We start from the raw sequence: 25,989 nt of genomic DNA on the forward strand, positions 1-25,989 counted from the left end.
GGCTAAAGGGATCCTTCTTGACACTGGGTCTGGCATGCAAGCCCACTTGAGGTGGCAATGGAACTGGTGTCTGATGAGTGATGCCCACGGAGCAACATGGCACTATAGCTCTGGGGTGGTAATGGCACTGGTGCCCAGGGCACAGACACCCTGCTGACAGTTGATAATGGTATGTGAAGTATGGGAGCTTGTGAAACAGGCAGGGACAAGAGCACAAGTGTGCACACAGCTACAGCGGCTTTAGTGTTGAGGCAAGGCCTGGCCCTCTATGATGACTGAGCTGGTCTCCAGGGCATAAACACATAGAGAAACCTTGGCTCTGGGGCCCAGGGTGCAAACTCCCTTACTATGGCAGTGGCTTTACTGTTTGCTGTATAGGTGTGCACAGCCCAGCCTTGGAGTCAGGGCTTGGAGCATGGGCTCTCAGTGGGAGGCCAAGGCAGGAGGATTGCTTGACGCTGTAAGTAAGTTTGAGACTAGCCTGGGCAACACAGCAAGACCCCGTCTCTACAAAAAATATTTATTTTAAAAATAGCTGGGTGTAGTGGTGCATGCTTGTAGTCTTAGCTACTCAGGAGGCTGAGGCTGGAGGATCGCTTGAACTGAGCCAAGGGGTTCAAAGTTATAGTGTGCTATGAATGATTGATTGTGTTTTTAGAGACAGGGTCTTGTTCTGTCACCGAGGCTGGAGTGCAGTGACACAATCAGATCGGTGAGCTCTACCCCAGAATTTCCAACTCAACATATTTGGGTTGGGGCCAAAGAATGTGCATTTTGTAACACGTTCCCAGGTAGTGCTGCTGCTCCTTACCCAGACATCCACACTTGCAATCTGCCCTTTTATTTTGAGCGTTTTCTATTTATCTATCTTGAGTTTAATGAAATGAAGCAACATCACACACTTAAAACTTTTAGAAGGAGAACAATTTTATTCTAAAAATAGATCTTGGTAACAATGAAATACCAAAAGCTGATCATTATAATAAAAAGAAGAGTTTAACTTTTTTTTTGTGAAAATACAAAATTATCACTATAATATACTGCCAACGCTATTTATCTGTATTTGAATTATTCCTTTCATGGATTATTCAAGGAAATTTTAAAATTGGCTTCTGCCTAGTACTTATACATCTGGATTGTTTTGATCTTCAGATAAATACATTCTCAAGGAATGCAAGCAAAACTGAGCATTTTCTTAAGTAAACATAATTAGGAAGGTAAATTTATGCTTAAAAAATATGGTCCAAAGCAAAATATTTTTTTGCATAACCATTTCCCTCAATTTTTATAGATAACAACAACAAAAAAACCTGCATTGAAAGTACTGGTATTCAAAAGTAACAAATTATACTACTTATATACAGAGAAAAAGACATAACTAAACTACTTCAAACCCAATGCAGAGGAAACTTTCAAGGCAAATGATGACTTAGTACTTAAAAAGTGGTTTTTCTATCTATCTTCAAAGTGCTAAAGAAACAAGTATTCAAAAAGAAACTTCAGGTCGGTCTACAAAGTTCTGACTGACTTGAAGTAGTGAAATACCAAGAATGCAGTGGACAAATTTAAAAGGCCTTCATTAGGCCGGGCACGGTGGCTCACGCTTGTAATCCCAGCACTTTGGGAGGCCGAGGCGGGCGGATCACGAGGTCAGGAGATCGAGACCACGGTGAAACCCCGTCTCTACTAAAAATACAAAAAAAAAAATGTGGCGGGCGACTGTAGTCCCAGCTACTCCGAGAGGCTGAGGCAGGAGAATGGCGTGAACCTGGGAGGTGGAACTTGCAGTGAGCCGAGATTGTGCCACTGCACTCCAGCCTGGGCGACAGAGCAAGACTCCATCTCAAAAAAAAAAAGGCCTTCATTAGAATAAAGTATATCTTAACTACATTTTGCAAAGAAATGAAGCAATGGTTGCATAACCAGTCAGGGCCAAGTTAGTAACATACAACTCAGCCATCAGCCCACATCTCTTTCAAACTAATCTAAACGTATTTTTCAGAAAATTTCCTCCATACTCTATGTGTTACATCCAACCATACCCATATTTTGGATTTTTTCTATATTCATCAGATTATTGGTTAAAATGCACAGCAAGTAGAAATGATCCATTTCAAAATTCTTAATATCTAGCATTCTCTGCAAAACAAAAGCTGACCACAACAGTTTTACTGTATTCCTATTAAATGTAGGCGCATGTTCATTAGGACATCTGAGCTATTTTTAGGACCTTCAGAAACGTGTGATTTACTTTGGCCCTCTGAGATAGAAATGCGATCTTAGTATTTACTGTGACTACAACATACCTCTTTTGTTAAAACTTGACCCTGAGTTTTGAGTGCTGGAATATAAACTGTAAAATGGAAAACACTCCAAAATATATTAGCTAATATTGGTGTCTCTACAATACTGTGCTTTTTCTCTCCATTAACATAATGCATCTGAAAGTACTTCTCCTTCAGCATGGAGTGAGAGGAGGGATTTGAGGGAGTATCTAAATCAGGAAGGAGGAAATGTCCTGTCTAAAAATTCCTCTCAAAACTTTCTAAGAATTTATTCTAAAATATGTTGGTGTTTTAGTATAAAAATGTCATTTCCCCAAATCTCTGAGTAATATCGACAGTGCATGAAAGAAAATACAGCATTTTCATCCTGCAGGTTTAGTAGCCTGGGGAAGTCCCACAATCCCTGGCTTAATAAACACAGCATTACACTATAGTTTTGACTCTATAGAATTCTAAATGTTCTTTTGAGAATCATACAAGGGGTTCTTTTTCTTAAAGTTCGGTGTGTTTACACTCAAAAATTTCTAGATATTGAAAGCAGCTCTACAGTTCTTAAAATATTCACGAAATATAAAATTAAATGAACTAAAGTAACTTCCAGTGGTGACAATATTCTCACAGTAGCAAATAATCTAACTTCTAGGAGGTTTTTTTCCTATAATGCCAGGATTATTTAATACTGACAACTAAGTCTTTTAAAACATTATTATGTTAAACACTGCAGTTTACCTAAATTACACAGAGAACAAAAATTACATCAACATTGAAAGCTCAAAAGAAGTTAATAAAAATATGTGCTCCTTAATGCTCCAATGGATCCCTAACAGGGCTAAGCACAGCTATTATTTTGGATTTTATTTGAAAATTTTCTCTTTTTCTTGGAGTATTTTGTTTCTAGACCAACTACTACAGTTTAAAGCACAAAAAATGCTGATGTTTTTCTTAAATTATGCTTCATATCTGGTTTACTTGACTGTATAATTTCTGTGTGGCATTAGTAATTAGGATATATCCAGCTCTGAAAAGCACTGAAGTTCTTTGTGGGAGCTACAAAAGATATCCAAAATCCTGAGTGCTGTGACAAACTTCTTATTTGTATGCCCAGATGGCATTCTGTCTTTCAGTGATGACGTCTTTCAGTTACTGGTCATATGTGACCAATGCCCCCCACCCCCAGCCAAAAAAAAAAAAAAAAGATAGGACTTGTCTTACTATGAACTTGCTAAAACCATTGTATTAACGGTCTATAAAGATCCAAATGTTTATTTCAAAACCCAAACCCTTGTTACCTTGAAGAATCTTTACATATTTATGTAATACACTGTACATTATATGCATGGCCTGTTTATACTATTTTCAAAAAGAGAATATTGTTTTAAACTATTAATAAACGAAAATTAATTGATAGGGCAGCATCAATCTGTCTTCCTTCCTTGGTCCATGGATTTCCTTAAATGATGGCATCATGTTCATCTCTGTAATATATTAAAAGTTACAATTACTTTGTTTTGTTATTTCTGTCAAAACTAGTTATGTTCCTATTTGTTAGTAAAGTAACAGAACAATTTCAGGCTGCACAATCAAAATTGTCACTGTTCTGTGTAAAGTTCCTTAAATATCCAATATACTGTAGTGGTTAAAGATCTGGGGGTTAATGGCATGGGGATCCACCATCTTGTCTTGCTGCAATCACAGACACAGACATAGCTTCTGTTTGTAAGTCCCTATTAAATATTTCTTTCTAGCTGGGCACTGTGGCTCATGCTTAGAATCCCAGCACTCTAAGAGGTCAGAACAGAGGATCACTTGAGCCCAGGAGTTTGAGACCAGCCTGGGCAAAACAGTGAGACTACCATCTCTATAAAAAATTTAAAAATTAGCCTGGTGTGGCATTGCATGCCTGTAGTTCCAGCTACTCAGCAGGCTGAGGTAAGAGGATCACTTAAGCCCAGGAGGCTGAGGTTGCAGTGACCTGTGATCGCACCACTGCACTCCAACCTGGGTGACAGAGCCAGATCATGTCTCAAAAAAAAAAAAAAAAAAAAAAAAGTTTGAGAAACTGGCTAAGTCAGCCTCTTTTCCTTTGTCCTCTTAGCTTCCTCAGACCTTTAAGGGTAGGTTTGCCCAAACCTGCCCACTGCAAAGCACTCTGTTTAGTCATGGTTTCTTTTACGTATTCTTTCATATATTGACCTTAAAAAAGAATGTTTCTGAATATGCCTTTAATCTGACAAAGCACCACCTTGATATTCTTTTAAAATGAGTTTGAGCCTACAGCCACGCCACTGTGAATGTGTCTGATCTCATGTGATCATGGAAGCTAAAGTGAGTCTGATATGATAAATATATGCAACGTAACTTTATTTAAATATAACTTTTAAAAATATGTTCTTAAGGCCAGACGTGGTGGCTCACGCCTGTAATCTCAGCACTTTGGGAGGCCAAGGTGGGAGGATCACCTAAGGTCAGGGGTTCGAGACCAGCCTGGCCAACATGGTGAAACCCCATCTCTACGAAAAATACAAAAATTAGCTGGGCGTGGTGGCAGGCACCTATAATCCCAGCTACTGGGGAGGTTGAGGCAGGAGAATAGCTTGAACCCAGGAGGTGGAGGTTGCAGTGAGCTGAGATCGTGCCATTGCACTCCAGCCTGGGCAACAAGAGGGAAACTCCATCTCAAAAAAAAAAATCTGTTCTTAAATTATCATTTTTAAGTATTAGTAATGTAACTAACTGTTAGATCCAATTTTTCATTTATGATGCGATGTTTATTTAGAGCTTATGTCAATAACCTGAAAATCTGGGAAACTTCCATATTCTTATTTAGTACTTCTTACAAATCAAGAAGTTGTGTGTACTGAATCATATGTAGTGTCAAAACTGGAAGATTCCCTCCAATGGCCTATTCCAACATTTCCCAAAATGTGTTCCACACAATACTAGTTCCAAGAGATAGACAGTGTTAGCTCCCATTGAAGAGGGTCGGGAGGAGGGATTTATTCATTCAACAAGTATTTTGGTTAAAAATTTGGGTAACAGTTCATACTGTATTCCATCCTGGAAAATCATAATGTATATCAACATTTTAAAGGCTTAGAGAAGTCTTAGAGTAAACTGTCTTAGTTTACTTTAGTCAACTGAACATTTCCCAAACTTTTTGATATAGGAACTCTGTGTGTGGGACACATGTATGTCAGATGTTAACCCACAGGGCAAATTTTGGAAAACAGTCATCTGTTCTATGGTATTTATATACATTAACAATAAAAAAAAGTGAATTAGCTCTTACATATATGCAATGGAATGAGTATTTGTGTCACCCAATACGAGTATGTTGAAACCCTAATCCCAGTGTGATGATATTCTGAAGTGGGGCCTTGGGGAGGTAGTTAGGTCGTGAGGGTGGATCCCTCATGAAAAGAATTAATACCCTTACAATTAGAGGTCAGAGAACTAGCTAGCCTTCTTTCTGCCATGTGAAGAAGGCCCTTACTAGAACTCAACCATGGTGGCACCCTGATCTTGCACTTCCAAGCCTCCAGAAGTGTGAGAAATAAATGTCTGTTATTTAAGGCACCCAGCGGTATGATACTTTGTTGTGTCAGCGTGAACTAAGACAACATGTAAGACTCAAAAAACAAAAAGGACTATTGGAGCAACAAAAGTTTGGATATATCCTCAAACCATCAGACCTATAGAGCTACGTGTAGAGTAAACATGGTTTGTTGATTAGGGCTTGTTGATAATGCACATCTAAAAAGCGAGTTTTGCTACAGGTGAAATGATAAATTATATTATTTATACTAACCACTCATTTAAATTATCAGGGATAATGAGGCTGTCAGAGGAATTTTTTTTGTCTTTGTCATGGAAAGCAAAAGCCATGTTTTACCAAGGATGCTCTTTAGTACCGCAACAGACACAGACATATTAAGTCAACAGCCTGCTGAGAACTGGTATTTCTTACGATTATTGGTACGAGTAAGTGAAAATTTCAGGGCGGGTTAACTTTGGTCTCCTGTAAAGTGTGTTTGACACTAGTAAAATACATTTTTTTAAGTACATACATCCATTTTCATTTGCAAATAATTATAATCACAAGCTTGTACATAAACAATTTACTTTGGGCCAAGAGGGTTAATGGGAATATAACTCATAAATCTATCAATTATTCATCCCTGAGATGAGCACTGGCTTGATATTCTATCATAATTAAAGATGTGCACCAACAATTTTTTTTTAAAAAAGTCCTGGCCATTCAAAACTTACATGGTTCTATACCGAATGCCTCTTCTTGAATAATACATTTTGCATCCAATGTAAAGAATAGATAAAACTCCCAGCGTTAATACAATACCACCAACAAAGCTCCCAGTATCAAATTTTGATCCTTTCTTTCCTTCAGAATGCATCGTTGTTGTGACTAGAACAAAACAAAAAAGGGCTTTAGTGTTTTTTTTTTTTTTTAACATTGTAATTAAAGCTGATTTTCTGTGTTAAGAACATTTAATTAGGAATTAAGGGAAATCTAGGCATATAAAGTTTCTATATTATTTTTGCCAGACAGAAATAATGACTTAAATGTGGCATTTAACTACTTGCAGCATAGGAAAAAAAGGTCAGCTTTAATACATACTTGTTACTGATGAAGAAGCAGATGTCACTGAACTATTGTGCGTTACGGTCATGGTGGATGTTGATATCTGAGATGTGTACTGTGAAACACTTGTTGTTTTGGGTGTAGACTTTAAGGTGGTAGAAGTCATATTTGTTGAGACCATCCCTGGTGTTGTTGTATTAGATGCCGCTGTGGGTTTCATGGTGGTGACCGTTGTATTGCTGGAGTCTGAGGCAACTGAAGTTGGTGGTTTCACAGTACTGTTGGAAGTTTCATTTGTATGGTCAGAAGGCACATGTTGGAGAGTCTCTGCAATAATATCAAGAAATATTAAAACCAGAGCTATGATTTAGGGAATAAGATCCCATTTTACTGAGACTTTCATGGTCACAGACAAAGCAAGAGATCTTACAAATACAGCAGCATGTAACATACTTAGCCCATCAATACTTTGCGCTATACTGCAATAAAATGTCTCAAACTAGTAAAGGACTCAACAGAAACCAAGCCTAAATTTATATAAAGTTAGAAATTTGGGGGAAGATATGAAGAAAAAAAAAAACCCCAGAAGATTGAGTTCCCTCAGTGCAGGGACATGTCTTTATCATCTCTGTCTGAACATCTCAACATACTTCATATCACATAATAGGCTTTCAACAAATACCTGTTGAATGGATGGATAAACTAATGAATATAAAAATGGTTTTTAAATGTCCAGTTCTCTGCTATACCTTCTAAGGGACTTTGAGGACAATAAATCAGTAGCTGCATGTTTCTAACCTTCCTGGTAGAATGGGAAGTGCAAGTGAGTTATTCTTTGTAAAAGTAAAGCCAACTTCCCACTATGCATTAGGAAGTGAAATACCATCGCAGAATGTGGCTAGCTGTCATACTGGTAATAATAATTTCCCATAGTTGGAAGGACAGTTCTATAACTATCTGTGAAAGTTTTAAAAATCCACAAGCCAATTTTGTATGAAAAGAAAAATTAGTGATTTAAAATACACAACTCAAACAATACCTTTGATCATACCTGCAACTGAGTTTTTCTTTTTTGGGGGGTACGATGTAAACAAAAACAAATAGGTACAGATCTTGTTAATGCTCAACTTTTTTTTGTTGTTGCTGAGATGGAGTTTCACTCTGTCACCCAGGCTGAAGTGCAGTGTCAAAATCTCGGCTCAGTGCAACCTCCGCCTCCCAGGGCCAAGTGATTCTCCTGCCTTGGCCTCCTGAGTAGCTGGGATTACGGGCACCTGCCACCATGCGGGCTAATTTTTGTATTTTTAGTAGAGACAAGGTTTTACCATGTCGGCCAGGCTGGTCTTGAACTCCTGACCTCAAGTGATCTGCTCGCCTCAGCTTCCCTAAGTGCTGGGATCACAGGCATGAGCCACCGTGCCCGGCCAATACTCCTTAAAATAAACTTCGATTACTTTTGTTTTCATCCAGTAAAGGTTTCCTTCTTTTTGCATAAAATATGGCCTATAACCAGAAGCAAACCTTTCTGTGTTAATTTTATTGCATACTGCATCTTCTTTTTAACACCACAATTTAACGTTTACAACTATAGGTACCTATTAGGATACAATGTCTAGGGAATGAAAGCTTTTAATATCTTTGTCCATTTAATATGTCTTTGTCCATTTAATATGTCTTTGTCCATTTAATATGATGTAATATATTTCTGTATTCATTTCCTGTCTCAGTTTATTTTCAGGTTTTTTGGTTTCCTATGTTGCCTACTGCTGATTTGGATTTGGTTTGCTTCTCCCTATCAAAACTCATACTGAAATTTGATCTCCAATGTGGCGGTCTTGGGAGGTGGGACCTAGTGGGAGTTGTCTGGATCATGGGGGAAGATCCCTCATAAATGGCTTGATGCCCTTCACGTGGTAGTGAGTTCTCATTCTGGCGAAACTGGATCAGTTCCTGTGGAAATGAGTTCCCATGAAAGGGGGTTGTTATAAAGCCAGGATGCTCCTCGGGTTTTCTATCTTTGCAGTTATCCACTTCCCCTTTGACCTTCTCTGCTGTGTTGTGGCACAGCTTTATAAAAGCCCTCCCCGGAAACCAGGGCTTGCAGAACTTTCCCAGCCTGCAGAACCTCGAGCTAAATAAACATTTTCTTTATCAATTACCTAGTCTCAGGTATTCCTTTATAGCAACACAAAAGTACTAAGACACCTATATACTCCCATTTCGTTATTTATGTCCACATACTTAAGGTACACAGAATTAACCACTGGGCCTGCTTTCTCCTTTCCCCCAGTGAGAGCAGTACCAATGCCTTAGGTTCCTTGCTCCGCCACTGCTGTCAAGTACCAAAAGTGATACTTCATATATTATCCTATCTTCCACAACTATTTTGGCCTTATTCTTGAAAGACAGACAGATTGATATTTATTTATTTATTTATTTACTTAGAGACAAAGTCTTACTCTGTCACCCAGGCTGGACTGCAGTGGCATGATCTCGGCTCAGGGCAACCTCTGCCTCCTGGGTTCATGCGATTCTCGTGCCTCAGCCTACTGAGTAGCTGGGATTACAGGCACATGCCACCACGCCTGGCTAATTTTTGTATTTTTAGTAGAGACTGCGCTTCACCATGTTGGCCAGGCTGGTTTCAAACTCCTGACATCAGGTGATCTGCCCACCTCAGCCTCTCAAAGTGCTAGTACTACAGGAGTGAGCCACAGTGCCTGGCCCCTGTATGTATTTATTATTGTTATTACTATTTTTGAAACAGTCTTGTTCTGTCGCCCACGCTGGAGGGCAGTGCCTGCGATCTCTGCTCACTGTAACCTCTGCCTCCCAGGTTCAAGCAATTCTCCTGCCTCAGCCTCCTTAAGTAGCTGGGATTACAGGCATGCACCACCAAGCCCACCTAATTTTTTATTTTTAGTAGAGACGGGGTTTTGTCATGTTGGCCTGGCTGGTCTTGAACTCCTGACTTCAGGTGATCTGCCTGCCTTGGCCTCCCAAAGTGCTGGGATTACAGGCTAAGCCACCGCGCCTGGCCCCAACTATATTTATTTTTGACTTAACTGTCAAAACAAGTTGGTTTTAATAGTGCTGCTTACTTGCATATCGGGTTTTACTACTGAAATTTCTACTACTTTCTTCAACTTTGGGTCTCTGTTATCTCTTCTACTGAGTATGACCTATTTTCTTTTTTCTTTTTTGAGACAGAGTCTCACTCTGTTGCCCAGGCTGGAGTGCAGTGGCGCGATCTCGGCTTACTGCAAGCTCTGCCTCCCAGGTTCACGCCATTCTCCTACCTCAGCCTCCCGAGTAGCTGGGACTACAGGCGCCCAACACCACGCCCGGCTAATTTTTGTATTTTTAGTAGAGATGGGGTTTCACCGTGTTAGCCAGGATGGTCTTGATCTTCTGACCTCTTGATCCACCTGCCTCAACCTCCCAAAGTGCTGGGATTACAGGGGTGAGCCACCGCACCTGGCCTGATCTATTTTCTTAATAAGGCCAAAGGAATTAATGCTTTTATACTACATAGGCAAATAAATAATAATTATCCAAGTAGGTAATACAAATGCACTAAGTTCAAATGAACTTGAACTAATGTTTTCTTATTCAAGTCTGAATGTTCTATAGAGATATAAGTAACAGAATTTAACATTAAAATAATCACCTTTTATTTTAAAATGCTGAATGGATTCTATTGCAATGAAATTAAATACAGCAAAGAACCAACGTTTACATCCTATCTTTAGAACAGAATGATCCCGCGGAATAAAACAATGAACACAATGCTGCTTTTGGATTCAACACACACACACCCCTCCCCCTGCCCTCTGGTATAATAAAACATTCTTCAGAGATACTGTACAAAGTCACATGGTCAAAAATGGGAAGCTATAATAGGTTAGTTCTCCGCTAAGTCAATCCAAATGTGCTAAAGAAACAAAAATTTTTGTCAATTTCTATGTCAATTTGTCAATTTCTATGAATTGACAAAACAGGCAAAAGGAAATTTTGCATTAAACTGTGTTTCCTGATGCTTTTAAGTGTAAATGAAATGCAAGGATGCTCTCCGAATTCACAATGGATGACCCAATCTTCTTCTGTAATAAGTAAATAGTCACTTGTTTTCCTCTGCAAATGATACCATCCCAACTCTGGTCTTCTTCCCTCTCCCTTAACTGTTGAAATGCTGACTGGCACCTCTAGGAGTGGCACAGTAAACACCTGCAAAGAGACGCAGAAAGGACCATCCATGTGGGACTTGCAAGGGGTGAAGCTTTATCTAACTCTGCCCACCTTAGCCACTCAGTCTCCTCTAGCCTCCGATAGGCTAAGGTTGAAGAATCTGAGGCACATATGTTGCTGGAGGCTGTCAGTGTGCAGGGTGTCCACTCCCTCCTCTGTCTATAGGGGAAAGAGGAGAATGCCATCCTCCACCTCACACCAGCCTGGGAAGGCTTCTAGGGCACTACCCAAAGAGCTGGACAAGCATCTACTGGACTTGGATGGACACAGACAGTAGGATTTGATTCAAGCCTTAACAAAGGTGAGACACTGTGACTGAGCTCTATCTACCCATCAGCTAAGTTTAAAAGGCTGCACTGGGAGTAGACCACACCTCCACTAACAGCAAAGGTTCTTGTTTCCCATGAACCAAATCAAACTCCATGGAAGATAACTGACATGAGATTGCCTTTAAAAAGATCGCTTCCTGGGGCCGAGTGCAGTGGCTCACACCTGTAATGCCAGCACTTTGGGAGGCCGAGGTGGGTGGATTACGAGGTCACGAGATGGAGACCATCCTGGCTAACAAAGTGAAACCCCGTCTCTACTAAAAATACAGAAAATTAGCCAGGAATGGTGGCAGGCGCCTGTAGTCCCAGCTACTCGGGAGGCTGAGGCAGGAGAATGGCGTGAACTCGGGAGGCAGAGCTTGCAATGAGCTGAGATCGTGCCACTGCACTCCAGCCTGGGCAACAGAGCGAGACTCCGTCTCAAAAAAAAAAAGAAACAAAAACACAGCCTCCCAAGAGAGTACAGCTTAGAGAAGGGGAGGTGACCAGTAGGGGGTGGAGCACCAAAAGCAAGGGCTAGCTGGAGGAGAGGCCCACTGCATCAAGAGAGCTGAAGGGGGAGGCTTAGCAGGAGGATCTCCCAGGAACCTACCAATGAGAACCACACATCTGCCATCCAGAGGGCACCTGTGCCAAATGAAAACATCCCAGCCATCAACCAAACAGCTTTTGTCCCTTAAGCCTCTCTAGGCCTGATTCCATAAGGGTGGCAAACAGCAGAAGTGAGGAGAAGAGGTGGAAAAAGGAAGGAAGCCAACGACATTTAACTTTCCCACTGCAAGGCTTCTAGGCCTGAAGCAGGCCTGGGCTGGCAGAAGGGACAAGTTTCAGTTTTGAATCACTGTAGAGTTTTATTATTTTGGTATTATTCTGGACAGGAGCTGCACCCTACTAAATAGAACTTACTCAGTGAATTGGACATTCTATCTTTAACACCTCAGCTAGTGCAGTTGGGAGGGTAGAGCCACCAGGGAAAGGGTGTGTGTGACATACAGTTGTCCATGCTCAGTGTTAAGGGTTGAATTGTTCCCCTCTCCACCCTGCCCAAATTCATACATTGAAGTCCTAACTCACAGTACTTCAGAATGTGACCTTATTTGGAGAGAGAATCTTTACAAAGGTCATTAAGTCATTAGGTTAGGCTTATTTATCCATTATGGTTGGTGTCCTTATTAAAAGGGAAAAGTTGGAGACAGACACACAAACACACAGAAAGAACACCCTGTGAAGATGAAGACAGAGATCATGGTAATGTTTCTACAAGCCAGGGAATGCCATGGATTGCCACAAAGTGCCGGAAGCCAGAGGAGAGGCATGGAACAGATTCTCTCAAAGCCCCCAGAAGGAAGCCACCCTGTAAACACCTTCACCTCTGACTCCAGCCTCCCGAACTGTGAGACAATCAATTTCTGTTGTTTAAGCCACCCAGTTTCTGGTACTTTGTTTCTGCAGCCCAAGCAAATTAATACACTCAGCTTCAAAGTTTTTTCATTTATAAAAAATATGTCTCTGTGCAACGGTACAACTGGCACTAGTGATTGTATTGAGCTGGTTCCTTTTGCAGATCTTTGAAACCAGTCACCATGATATGAAGTCCGTAAATACTCATCAAACCACTCACAAAACTTGTTTTAACGAAAGTTGAGATTATCTATAGATGTCAATCAGAGATATAAGAATTTCTCTATTTAACTCCTGGTTTCAACTAACATAATTACAGGAAAAATGAAGCGAAGGGCTGTAATAATAGCATCCATGCACCTTCCTTCTCAGCAGCTGCAGTGTTCAGCCCACAGTGAAAGACGACAAAGAATGCACATGTGGCTATGAGTGATGTCTGGTACTGCTGTAAAAAATATATTCCAACAGCCCAATCAGTTCTCCATTCCCGTTTGGTGGTAAAACTATTACTCCTAATGTTTCTGTGATTAGAATTAGAGCTTCCATTTGCTGAGTTCTTCTTTTTACCAAGCCTGGTAACGTTACCTAGGTATGGTGAGTATAAGCTCAAGCTCTGGATCAGCTCAGCAATTTACTTGCTTGGGTACCTTAGGCAAGTTACTTAATCTCCCTGAGATTCACTACCCTTTCTCGTCTATAAATCAGGGCTATCACAAGAGTCTGCGAGAATTCACCGATATAATCTGTGTTGAGCACTTCCCACAGTGCCTGAGAAGTGCTCAATTAATTCTTTACAACTATTAGTTTCATTAAATGTAACTCCCCTACAGAGCTGCACTCTACAATTCCCTATGGGAGGCTGAGGAGTAGGCACTGTGAGATCTCCAAGCTCCCATGGTTACCGTAACTACCATCCGAATAACATCTTACGGAAAAAGACACTATTGGGATATTTTTGATTTATCAATGCAAACACCCAAAAAGAAGAAAGTGAGGCCCAGACTTTTTCTGTTAATACCAGACAGCTACCATATTGCAACCAGGCCAAGGACACTATGAAACAGTCCATTTTTCTAGTTTCAAGTAAAGCACTCAAAGTCTGGATTCATTCCAACTATCTCTGCTCTGTTGAAATAACTTAACCTTATTCCTATAACCTTGAGTCCAAAAATATTTAAGTGCCATTGTTCTCCTTTAACCTAAATATCTCAAAGTTAAGGATGACAATTTGTTTTCATCATGGCCTCAAATATACACTTAAACCAGAGTTGAAAATACACATCCAATTTTTTAAAATCTCATAGTTATTTTTAAATGGGACAGTAGCAGCTTTTCATTTCCTATTATAGTTGTCAAAAATACTAAGCTATTCAAGACATAAACCATAAATTTCTGGTGCCATAGTTATTTTGAGGGGTCTGTGATTCTAAGAATGGTCTGCAGCTTGAGTAAATTTAAGAATAACTACTCTTATGTGGGGTTCTGGGAAGTTTTTAAAACATGAAAACTTTGAGAATCTCTTTCCTATAGAATTTACAAACCTTACCCCATCAACTAAATATCAGTGTAATTCCAGAAACATGCATTGCTTAGAAAGCAAAGAGGCCTTTCCTCATTGCACAGAGTCAACAGATTCATTCTAAACATTCTTCTGAATTCAAATTACCTGGGTATCAAAAATCCACACCATTGAAAATCTAGATTTAAAAAAAAAAAAAAAAGATCTTTAAAAAAACCTAGACAGGCCGGGTGTGGTGGGTCATACCTGTAATCCCAGCACTTTGGGAGACCCAGGCAGGCAGATCACCCGAGTCAGGAATTCGAGACCAGCCTGGCCAACGTGGTGAAACCTTGTCTCTACTCAAAATACAAAACTTAGCTGGGTATGGTGGCGGGCGCCTGTAATCCGGGAGGCTGAGGCAGGAGAATTGCTTGAACCTGGGAGGCAGAGGTTGCAGTGAGGCGAAATCACCCTACTGCACTCCAGCCTGGGTGACAGAGCAAGACTCCATCACAAAAAAACAAACAAACAAAAAAACTAGATAAATCTAGATTCAAAAAAAAAAATAAGAGAAAACGGAGCTTAAAGTCTCATCATGATAAAGAACTGTACATTTTCTGAAAATGTTTTACAAATTCCTAAATTTTTAAACTCAAAAACTAAAATTTCAAAAGGGAAAAACAATAGTATGTATATGATCACAGAAAAGTAACAATTAGGGATTCCAATAAGTTACAGTATATCTGCAGTAAATTTACTACCACATTTTAGTTAAACTATCATTCATTCCACTAAAATCTATGAACATAAATAGGATGTTTGTTTCCTCTGGCAATAAATGAAAGAGGCACTTCCAGTTAAAGCGATAATGACCTGTCTTAAGGACAGTAAGAACTAACAACTGAGATATAGCTCAGGTCTGTGTAATGAAATATAGCCTGAAAGGTGATCCTCTTCATTCCCAGAACTGGAATTGAACTGCAAAGAAGCTGGGCAGAGAGGGTGAGAAAATCAGCCTGGCTTCCTAGGGGATGAGACTACCAGATGGGCAAAGTTGACAGGGCACTGTAGACAGTGTCCAGGCTTCCTTAGGCTTGCGCATTCCATTATTCCATTCCATTTCCACAGACTCAATCTACAATTAATAACCCCTGTTACCAGAAAAAAAAAAAAAAAAGGCATGAATCACAGCCACAAGGGCATCAGGCTAGACTGATATTTCCCCCCTGTTCCTGCTCAAAACTCCCCAAGCCTCTCATCCTGGCATCCTCGCTCTCCAGGGAGCAGAATTCACTCTGCTATTCCTCCCTATCACGCTCCTGTTAGGCTGGCAGCTCACTCGCAGCTCGCTCCTCCCTCACGGCTTTCCATAGGCTTGTTTAGTACCTTCTCTGTACCAAGAACTATGCTAGGAGGCTCTGCACACACAAAAGAGACGTGATCCTTATCAGCATGGAGGGTGGTCTAGTAAGGACGAGAAAGAAACAACACAGTTACAATATGTATGCCAGGGGCCAGTTTGATTTTCACCTCCTCCTCAGGCAACTTCCTTTTTATTGAACACCTATTGTTCATTTTTCTGAACTTTTATTATTATTATTTTAAAAGTTAATGTATCTTGTGTGTTACAATACAAAATATATTTGGTCTTTGTCCCTGGTTCCTGGCACAGCGTTCCTAAAATCCCTTGGGATTTCCTGAATGATGGGAGCGTCTCTGGTTATTCATGAGGACCCCCCCTTTTGCTCAAACCTGAGTTTTTGGCTAATCAAGTGCCATAGGGTAGGGCCCATAGATAGCCTCAGGATGGGCTCCTCACCAGAAATACCAGGTGATTAGCGGGTTGGAAGTTTCAGCCCCATCCATCAACCTTTGGGAAAGCTAGAAATTAAGCTCTATAAAAACTCCTGTACCGAGATCTGAGGGGCTTTTGAGCTGGTGAACACATGGAGGTGCTGAGACGGCGATGTTGCTAGAGTGTATCGAAGCTCTGCGCACCATTCCTCCACGCCCAGCCCTTACCCTAACCATCTCTTCCATTTGGCTACTCCTGAGTTATATCCTCTATAAGAAACCAATAAAGTAAATAAAGTGTTTCCTTGAGCTCTGGGAGCCATTCTAGCAAATTACCTAACCCAAGGAGGGGGTTATGGGAAAGCCTGATTTATAGTTAATTAGGAGTACAAGAGCTGAACTTGCAATTAGCATCTGAACTGAGGGCAGTCTTGTGGGCTGAGACCTTAACTGGTGGGATCTGACACTAAATCCAGATACGTAGTAGAGTCAGAACTGAATTGGATTGTAGGACACTCAGCTGATGTCTGAGAACTGGCTGAGGTGGAAAAAAAACACACATCTGGTGTCGGAAGTGCCATATGATTATAGAGAAACGGTATTTTCCCAGGTCTTGTTTATCTTTTCAATTGAATTAATTGTAAGAACTATGTCTTATATTTTCATTTCATTCTATCAAAGTGTCAGACACAGTTCTGGGAAAACGTGATAATTTCTAGTATATGCTCCAACCTGTGCAAGTGCCTAGCACAGTCTGGAGCATATACAGTTGGGGGCACCCAAGGTTATGTCTGAACTCTTCACCATTACAGACAAGGCCCCAGTCTCCCTCTGCTGCCTACCCTTCGGCCCCAGGAGGAAGATCTATCTACCCACCTATCCCCTAGCATGCAGTTCATTTTTATTTCTCTTGCTTTGTTATATTACTTCAGGTGCCTGGGCTGCTTCCCACCCATTCTCAGCTCTGTGAAATTCTACTCATGTTCAAGAACCAGTCTATACATCATATTAAAGGTATAGTAAAAGAAAATAGAGGCCGGGCACGGTGGCTCATGCCTGTAATCCCAGCACTTTGGGAGGCCAAGGCAGGCGAATCATCTGAGGTCAGGAGTTCCAGACCAGCCTGACCAACATAGTGAAACCCTGTCTCTACTAAAAATACAAAATTAGCTGGGCATGGTGGCACATGCCTGTAATCCCAGCTACTCAGGAAGCTGAGGCAGGAGAATCACTTGAACCCAGGAGGCAGAGGTTGCAGTGAGCCGAGATTGCGCCATTGCACTCCAGCCTGGGCAACAATGCAAAACTCCGTTTCAAAAAAAAAAAAAAAAGCAAATAGAATCAATGGGCCATTTAAAAGAGATTATGAGACTGGATTTAACTGTTTATAAGTAATACAACTTAAATATAAGATATAGAAATGCTAAAAAGTATTGAAAGAGTAAAGGAAAGAAATTTTACAATACAACTACTGGCCAGAAAAAAAAGAACAAGTCTATTAATATCATATGCAAATCTTTAAGGTGAAAAGTATCACTAGAAATTTTTTAAAAAGGAAAGACATCTCATAAATGGATTAATCTAACAGGAAAATATATTTCATATACAAGATGAGAAATATATAAAACAAAATACGATAGACCCAATGGAGAAAAGTAGATACTTTTTATAGAGTTGGACTTTTGTCAACATCTCTAAGCAAAAGAACAGACCCCAAGAAATTCATAAGGAAATCACAGGTTCTCAACAATGTTAACAAATCTGACTTCTTCACATACCTTCAATGTACCTAAAAACTACAGAATTCTTCACACGCTAATTCCCAAAGGATGAGAAAATAAGTAACATATTTCCCAATTATTGATAAAATAAAAAAAATTAATTTAAAAATATTTTGATAAGGAACCTATGACCTAAAAACTTGTGGGATGCAACTCAAGTTATGCTTAGAGAGAGAAATTTATAGCAAAAATGCATATATTGGAAAGAAAGGTAAAATGAACTTTCGATGTGAGAGTAAGCTTAAAAAATGCACACCATCTTCCAGCAACTCATACAAATGTTTCCATTTCGGAAAAATTTAAGAACTTTTGAAGGCTGTTTTCCTCTTAAATGTGAGACTTATACTTCAGAAGTTTTTTTTTTTTTAATTTTTTTTTTATTATACTTTAGGTTTTAGGGTACATGTGCACAATGTGCAGGTTTGTTACATATGTATCCATGTGCCACGTTGGTTTGCTGCACCCATTAACTCGTCATTTAGCATTAGGTATATCTCCTAATGCTGTCCCTCCCCACTCCCCCCACCCCACAACAGTCCCCGGAGTGTGATGTTCCCCTTCCTGTGTCCATGAGTTCTCATTGTTCAATTCCCACCTATGAGTGAGAACATGCGGTGTTTGGTTTTTTGTCTTTGCGATAGTTTACTGAGAATGATGTTTTCCAGTTTCATCCATGTCCCTACAAAGGACATGAACTCATCATTTTTTATGGCTGCATAGTATTCCATGGTGTATATGTGCCACATTTTCTTAATCCAGTCTATCGTTGTTGGTACGTGTTAGTCCACACCAAGAGAAAGAACTTGGAAAAACTTGCTCTGTCAAAACTTTGTTGGAAACCATCTCAAGATGGTTCCTCTAGCTAGATAAGTTTAATTAAAAGTGCATGCACCACTGGTGTACACGTGCACAGACCCCACCACCCCATCACCACTGGCACATGCACGTGGACCCTGCTGTCACCGTCCTGACAAAGCGCTTTTGCTGGCACCCCCACATTGGAATGTTATTGCCAGTGGACCAGGAACACCTAAGTCCCTCCAGCATGGCAGATACTTAACTTCGAAGGGCCAGAAAACAAAGCTGTAGGCCTGGTCCCAGACCTCCAGGGTTAGAGCACACAGCCCCAGAGTGCTGAGCTAAACCTTGGCCCCCTGAAAGCATTCTGAAATAAAGCCAGTCAAATGAACCCAACTTATGCCACAGTCAAATCAAGGGCATCAAAGAATATAAAAGCAAAAGCCTCAAAGGACAGCAACTTCAAAGCCCACACAGCTGAGAAAGAACCAGCACAAGAACTCTGGCAACTCAAAAAGCTGCAGTGTCTTCTTACCTCCAAACAACCATACTGCCTCTCCAGCAATGGTTCTTAATGAGACTGAAATGGCTAAAACATCAGACACGGAATTAAGAATCTGGAGGGCAACAAAGATCAAGATTCAGGACAAAGTTGAAGCCCAATCTATGGAACCTAAGGAATCCAGTAAAATGACACAAGGGCTGAAACACAAAATAGCAATTTTAAGAAAGAACCAAACTGATCTGATAGAGTTGAAAAATTCACAAGGATTTCATAATATAAATTAACAACAGAAGAGACCAATCTGAGGAAAGACTCTCAGAGCTCAAAGACGAGTTCTTTCAAATCGACTCAGTCAGACAAAGAAACAAAAAAGAATGAAAAGAACTGAAGATGACTTCCTAGAAATATGGGATTATGTAAAGAGACAAAAACCTACAACTCACTGGCATCCCTCAAAGAGAGGGAGAGAAAACAAGCAACCTGGAAAACATATTTGAGGATACTGCCCATGAAAATTTCCCCAAACTCACTAAAGAGGTCAACTTTCAAATTCAGGAAACTCAGAAAACTCCTGCAAGATACCATACAAGACAACCATCCCCAAGACATATAGTCATCAGATTCTCCAAGGTCAACACAAAAGGAAAAATACTAAAGACAGAGTGAAGGGGCAGGTAACTTACAGAGGGAACCCCATCAGGCTAACAGCAGACCTTTCTGCAGAAACCCTATAAGCCAGAAGAGATTGGGGGCCTATATTCGGCATCCTTAAAGAAGAGAAATTTCAGCCAAGAATGTCATATCTAGCTAAGCTAAGCTTCATAAGCAAAGGAAAAATAAAATTCGTTTCAGACAAGCAAGCACTAAGGGAATCCATTACCACCAGACTTGCCTTATAAGAGGTCCTTAAGAGAGGGATAAACATGGAAATAAAGGGCTATTACCAGCCACCACAAAAACACACTTAAGTACACAGACCAATGACACTACAAAGCAACTACATAACCAAGTTTACATAGAAACCAGCTAACAACACAGTAATAGGATCAAATCCACACATATCAATGTTAACCTTGAATGTAAACAAACTAAGCGCTCCACTTAAAAGGTACAGAATGGCAAATCGGATAAAGAAGCAAAACCCAATCGTATGCTGGCTTCAAGAGACCAGTCTCACCTGCAATGACACCCATGGGCTCAAAATAAAGGGATAAAGAAAAATCAAGCAAATGGAAATCAAAAACAGAGGTTGCTATTCTTATTTCAGACAAACTTTAAACCAACAACAATCAAAAAGGACCAAGAAGGGCATTACATAATGATACAGGGTTACCTCAACAAGACAACTTAACTATCCTATATAAATATACACTCAACACTGGAGAACCCAGATTCATAAAACAAGTTCTTAGAGACCTATAGACTCTTAAGATAACCACACAATAGTGGCAGACTTCCAAACCCCACTGACAGTATTAGACAGATCACTGAAGCAGAAAACTAACAAAGATATTTGGGACCTGAACTCAACACTTGACCAAATGGATCTAACAGATATCTACAGAGCACTCCACCCAACAACAGAATATACATTCTCCTCATCTGCACAAAGCACATACTGTAAAATTGCACATGGCACATACCAAATGCTCAGCCATAAAGCAATTCTCAACAAATTATGATTCTCAAAATCATACCAACCACACTCTCAGACCACAGCATAAAAATGTAAATCAATACCAGGAAGATCTCTTAAAACCCATACAATTAAAGGGAAATTAAACAATCTGCTCATTACTAACTTTGGGGTAAACAATGAAATTAAGGCAGAAATAAAAAAATTCTTTGAAACTAATGAAAACAAAGCTGCAACATATCAGAATCTGTGAGACATGGCTACAGCAGTGTTAAGAGGAAAGTTTACAGCTCTAAATGCCCACACGAAAATGTTAGAAAGACCTCAAATTAACAACCTAACTTTACACCTAGGGGAACCTAACTTTACACCTAGAAAAACAAAAGCAAACCAACCCCAGTGCTAGCAGAAGAAAAGAAATAACCAAAATCAGAGCTGAAGTCAATGAAATTGAAATGTGAAAAAACATAGAAAAGATCAATGAAACCAAAAGTTGGTTGTATTATTATTATTATTATTATTATTATTATTTTTGAGATGGAGTCTTGCTCTGTTGCCCAGGCTGGAGTGCAATGGTCCAATCTCAGCTCACTGCAATTTCCATCTTCTGGGTTCCAGTGATTCTCCTGCCTCGGCCTCCCAAGTACCTGGGACTACAGGTATGTGCCACCACATCCAGCTAATTTTTGTATTTTTAGTAGAGACAGAATTTTACCATGTTGGCCAGGCTGGTGTCGAACTTCTGACCTCAGGTGATCCACTCACCTTGGCCTCTCAAAGTGTTGGGATTACAAGGTGTGAGGCACCATGCCCAGCCCAAAAGTTGTTTATTTGAAAGAATAAATAAGATTTGACAGACTCTAGCTAGACTAATAAAAAAGAGAGAAGAGCCAAATAAACACAATCAGAAATGATAAAGGAAACATTACCACCAACCCTACAGAAATACAAAAAACCCTCAGAGACTATTATGAACACCACTATGTATACAAACTGGAAAGCCTGGAAGAAGAAATGGATAAATTCCCAGAAACATACAACCTCCCAAGACTGAACCAAGAAGAAACTGAAACCCTGAACAGATCAATAATGAGTTCTGACATCAAATCAGTAATAAAAAAATCTACCAATCAGGAAAAGTCTTGGACCAGACTGATTCACAGTCAAGTTCTACCAGACATATATTAATAAAATATAAAATTATTCCAAAAAATTAAGAAGAGATTCTACCCTAGCTCATTCTATAAGGCTAGCATCATTCTGATTCCAAAACCTAGCAGAGACACAACAAAAAAAGAAAACTTCAGGCCAATATCCCTGATAAACATAGATACAAAAATCCTCAAGAAAATACTAGCAAACTTATCCAGCAGCACATCAAAAAGCTAATCCACCATGATCAAGTAGGCTTTATTCTTGGGAGGCAAGGTTGGTTCAACATAGGCAAATCAATAAACGTGATTTATCACATAATCTGAACTAAAAAAACCATGATCATCTCAGTAAACAAAGAAAAGGCTTTTAATAAAATTCAAAATCCCTTTATGTTAAAAACCCTCAACAATCTAGGTATTAAAGAAACATACCTCAAAATAAGATCCATCTATGACAAACCTACAGCTAACATCATACTGAGCGGCCAAAAACTGGAAGCACTCCCTTTGAGAATCAGAACAAGACAAAAATGCCCACTCTTACCACTCCTATTCAAGACAGTACTGGAAGTCCTAGGCAGTCAGACAAGAGAAAGAAGTAACAGGAAACCAAGAGAAAGTCATAACAGGTAACCAAGAGAAAGTCAAACTCTCTCTCTGCAGATGATATGATTCTCTAACTAGAAAACCTCAGTCTCTGCCCAAGGGCTCCTAGATCTGATTAACAACTTCAGCAAAGTTTCAGGATGCAAAATCAATGTACCAAAATCAATGTACCAAATCAGTAACATTTCTATACACCAATAATGCCCAAGCTGAGAGCCAAATCAAGAATGCAATCCCATTCACAGCAGCACTCCCTTCCCCCACCACAAACATACAAATACCTAGGAATACAGCTAACCAGGGAGGTGAAAGATCTCTACAATGAGAATTATGAAACACTGCTCAAAGAAATCAGATATAACACAAATAGAAAACCATTCCTTGCTCATGGAGAGAATGAATCAATATTATTAAGATGGCTATACTGCCCAAAGCAATTTACAGATTCAGTGCTATTGATATCAAACCACCATAAGTGGAAAAAAGCTCTTCTAAAATTCATATGGAACCAAAAGAGCCCAACTAGCCAAAGCAATCCTAAGCAAAAAGAACAAAGCTAGAGTCATCATGCTACCTGACTTTAAACTATACTACAAGACTACAGTAACCAAAACAGCATGGTATCGGTACAGAAACTGATAAACTGAACAATGGAACAGGTTAGATAACCCAGAAATAAAGCCTCACAACTACAGCCATCTGATCTTTGATAAAGTTAACAAAAATGTGCAATGGTGAAGGGACTCCCTATTCAATAAATGGTACTGGGATAACTGGCTAGCCATAAGCAGAAGATTGAAACTGGACCCCTTCCTTTCACCATATATGAAAATCAACTCAAGATGGATTAAAGACTTAAATGTAAAACCTAAAACTATAAAAACCCTAGAAGAGAGGAAGGGAGGGAGGCAGAAAAAAAAAAATAAAACCCTAGAAAAAAACCTAGGACACACCATTCTGGCCATTAGCCCTGTCAAAGCTTTCATGACAGAGACACCAAAGGCAACTGCAACAAAAACAAAAGTTGAGAAGTGCGACCTAATTAAAGAGCTTCTGTACTGCAAAAGAAACTATCAACAAAGTAAACAGAAAACCTATAGAATGGGAGAAAATATTTGCAAATTATGCATCTGACAAAGGTCTAATATCTAGAATCTATAAGAAACTTAAATGAACAGGCAAAAACAACCCTTATTGAAAGGATATGAATATGAACAGACACTTCCCAAAAGACATACACATGCAGCCAACAAGTACATAAAAAAATGCTCAACATAACTAATTATTAGAGAAATGCAAATCAAACCACAGTGAGACAGCATCTCACACCAGTCAGAATGGTAAAAAATAAAAAAATAACATACTGGCAAGGCCATGGAGAAAAAGGAATGCTTATACACCACTGGTGGGAATGTAAATTAGTTCAGCCACTGTGGAAAGCAGTTTGAAGATTTCACAAAGAACTTAAAATAGAACTACCATTTGACCTAGCAGTCCCATTACTGGGTATATACCCAAAATATAAATCATTATATTATAAAAACACATGCACACATACGTTAACTACAGCACTGTTCACAATAGCAAAGACATGGAATCAACCTAGATACCCAACAGTGGTGGACTGAATAAAGAAAATGTGGTATTAATAATATACACCATGGAATACTATACAGCCATAAAAAGGAATGAAATCACATCCTTTGCAGCAACACGGATGCAGCTGGAAGGCATTATCCTAAGCAAATTAACACAGAAACAGAAAATCAAATACTGCATGTTCTCAATTATAAGTGCGAGCTAAACAATGAGTACACAATGGACACTAAGAAGGGAAGAATAACACACCAAGACCTGCCTGAGGGTAGGAGTAGGGAGGAGGGTGAGGATCGAAAAACTACCTATTGAGTACTACACTCATTACCTGCGTGATGAAATAATCTGGACACCAAACCCGTCACATGATTTACCCATGTAACAAATCTGCACATGTACCCTCGAGCTTAAAAGTTGGAAAGAAAAACAAAAAGAGCATGCATTCAAGTTTATGGCTTTTCACGTTTACTATTCTAAAAAGTAAGGTACATGTTGTACTAAAAAAGTTCATTCATTCATTCATCCATATTTAATTTCTATCCTTGTTCATGTTTCCTCATATCCTGAATAAGTACTTTTAGCTACCAACATCAATTGTCAAACCAGAGTTAATCATGTACCTCGTATACCTACCTGGACATGAAATTAATCCAATGGTGTGAGGCAAGAAAGGCTCTTTCACAAACCTCCAGAAGGAGTTTTAAATGGTACTCTAGCAAGAAATCACCAAGAGAACCAGAAGTCTCCTCCTTCATCAGCTCTCAGCTACCTAAACTCCCCAGGGCAACTGTGTGTCCAGTCTGTTAGACAATGGCTTCTTAAAAGCATTTTTTAAACTACTTTTATAATTCAGTATATTCCACACTGGCATTATACCCTTGAAGACATAAATAGTAAAGTGAGCTCAATAGGTCTATATTAGAAGAATAATAAGATGGCTGAATAAGGAACAGATTTATTTAACCTAAAAGGAGAATTCAATTTTTCTATTTATGAACACAAGTTATTAGTGTGGATTAGAAGTATTAAGATGGGGTGGGTAGTTCTGCCTGCATTTCTAGCTGCAAGGCAGCATTATCAATTCTATCCATCAGCTCTTCAACATTTCTCCCATGCTTGGAATGGCTTTTATGGATTAGGCAGAAAATGAACTGTTTCTCCCTTGTTTTAAGCCTTGAAATATTAATCCAGGATATACACTGTAAGCAACTCAGAATTTTTATATTCCCTTCCAGTTACATGCTGAGGCCAAATTTCTTTCTGTAGAAACTTAGAAAGTATATTGGAAGGCAATGGGGAAGAATGGTTTTTATATAAAAATATGCACAAACATATGAATTATATAGGAATTAAGACAGTCTGTCTTAGAAACTATTTGCATCTCCAGATCCCCTCCCCACCCTCATCCAGCCTGCTCTCTGCCCTGAGAGGTGACACTTACAGACTGCACTGACAGGCTCCCTTGCCCCCCAAGGCTTCTGGTTAGGTTTGGCCAAAGGGAAAGCATCATTGTTAATGTTTTATATTCCTCACTATTCTTATCAGTTTGTATTACTAATGTGACTAAGAGAACAGCAAATGTCTTTTACTGTCTAGGCATAGATCTGACCTGGAATGAGCTCACAAAAGCTGAGCCCTGTGTGCTCTATAGGTATCTGTCTGTCCCAGCAGTATTCAATGAATACTTCAACAGTGCTCATTCTGCACTAAACGCTGTTCTAAATATTTTATAAACATTTGTAATTTTCATAACCC

The 25,989-nt window shown here is 39.6% G+C and overlaps 1 protein-coding gene across 1 annotated transcript in view; it reads right to left on the reverse strand.

Annotated features, from left to right (window-relative positions):
* Positions 1–909: 909 nt before the first annotated feature.
* TMEM123 (transmembrane protein 123) overlaps positions 910–25,989 on the reverse strand; it is a 57,964-nt gene continuing 32,884 nt past the window's right edge. Inside the window, exons 3-5 of the mRNA XM_055272910.2 lie at positions 6,922–7,212; positions 6,555–6,708; positions 910–3,760 (exon numbers count right to left, since the gene is read on the reverse strand). Of these exons, the coding sequence (XP_055128885.1) occupies positions 3,736–3,760; positions 6,555–6,708; positions 6,922–7,212 (470 nt within the window). The 3' untranslated portion in view covers positions 910–3,735. The remainder of the gene's footprint in view (positions 3,761–6,554; positions 6,709–6,921; positions 7,213–25,989) is intronic.

Source organism: Symphalangus syndactylus, chromosome 3 (assembly GCF_028878055.3).
Source record: "Symphalangus syndactylus isolate Jambi chromosome 3, NHGRI_mSymSyn1-v2.1_pri, whole genome shotgun sequence".
NCBI classification, from domain to species: domain Eukaryota; kingdom Metazoa; phylum Chordata; class Mammalia; order Primates; family Hylobatidae; genus Symphalangus; species Symphalangus syndactylus.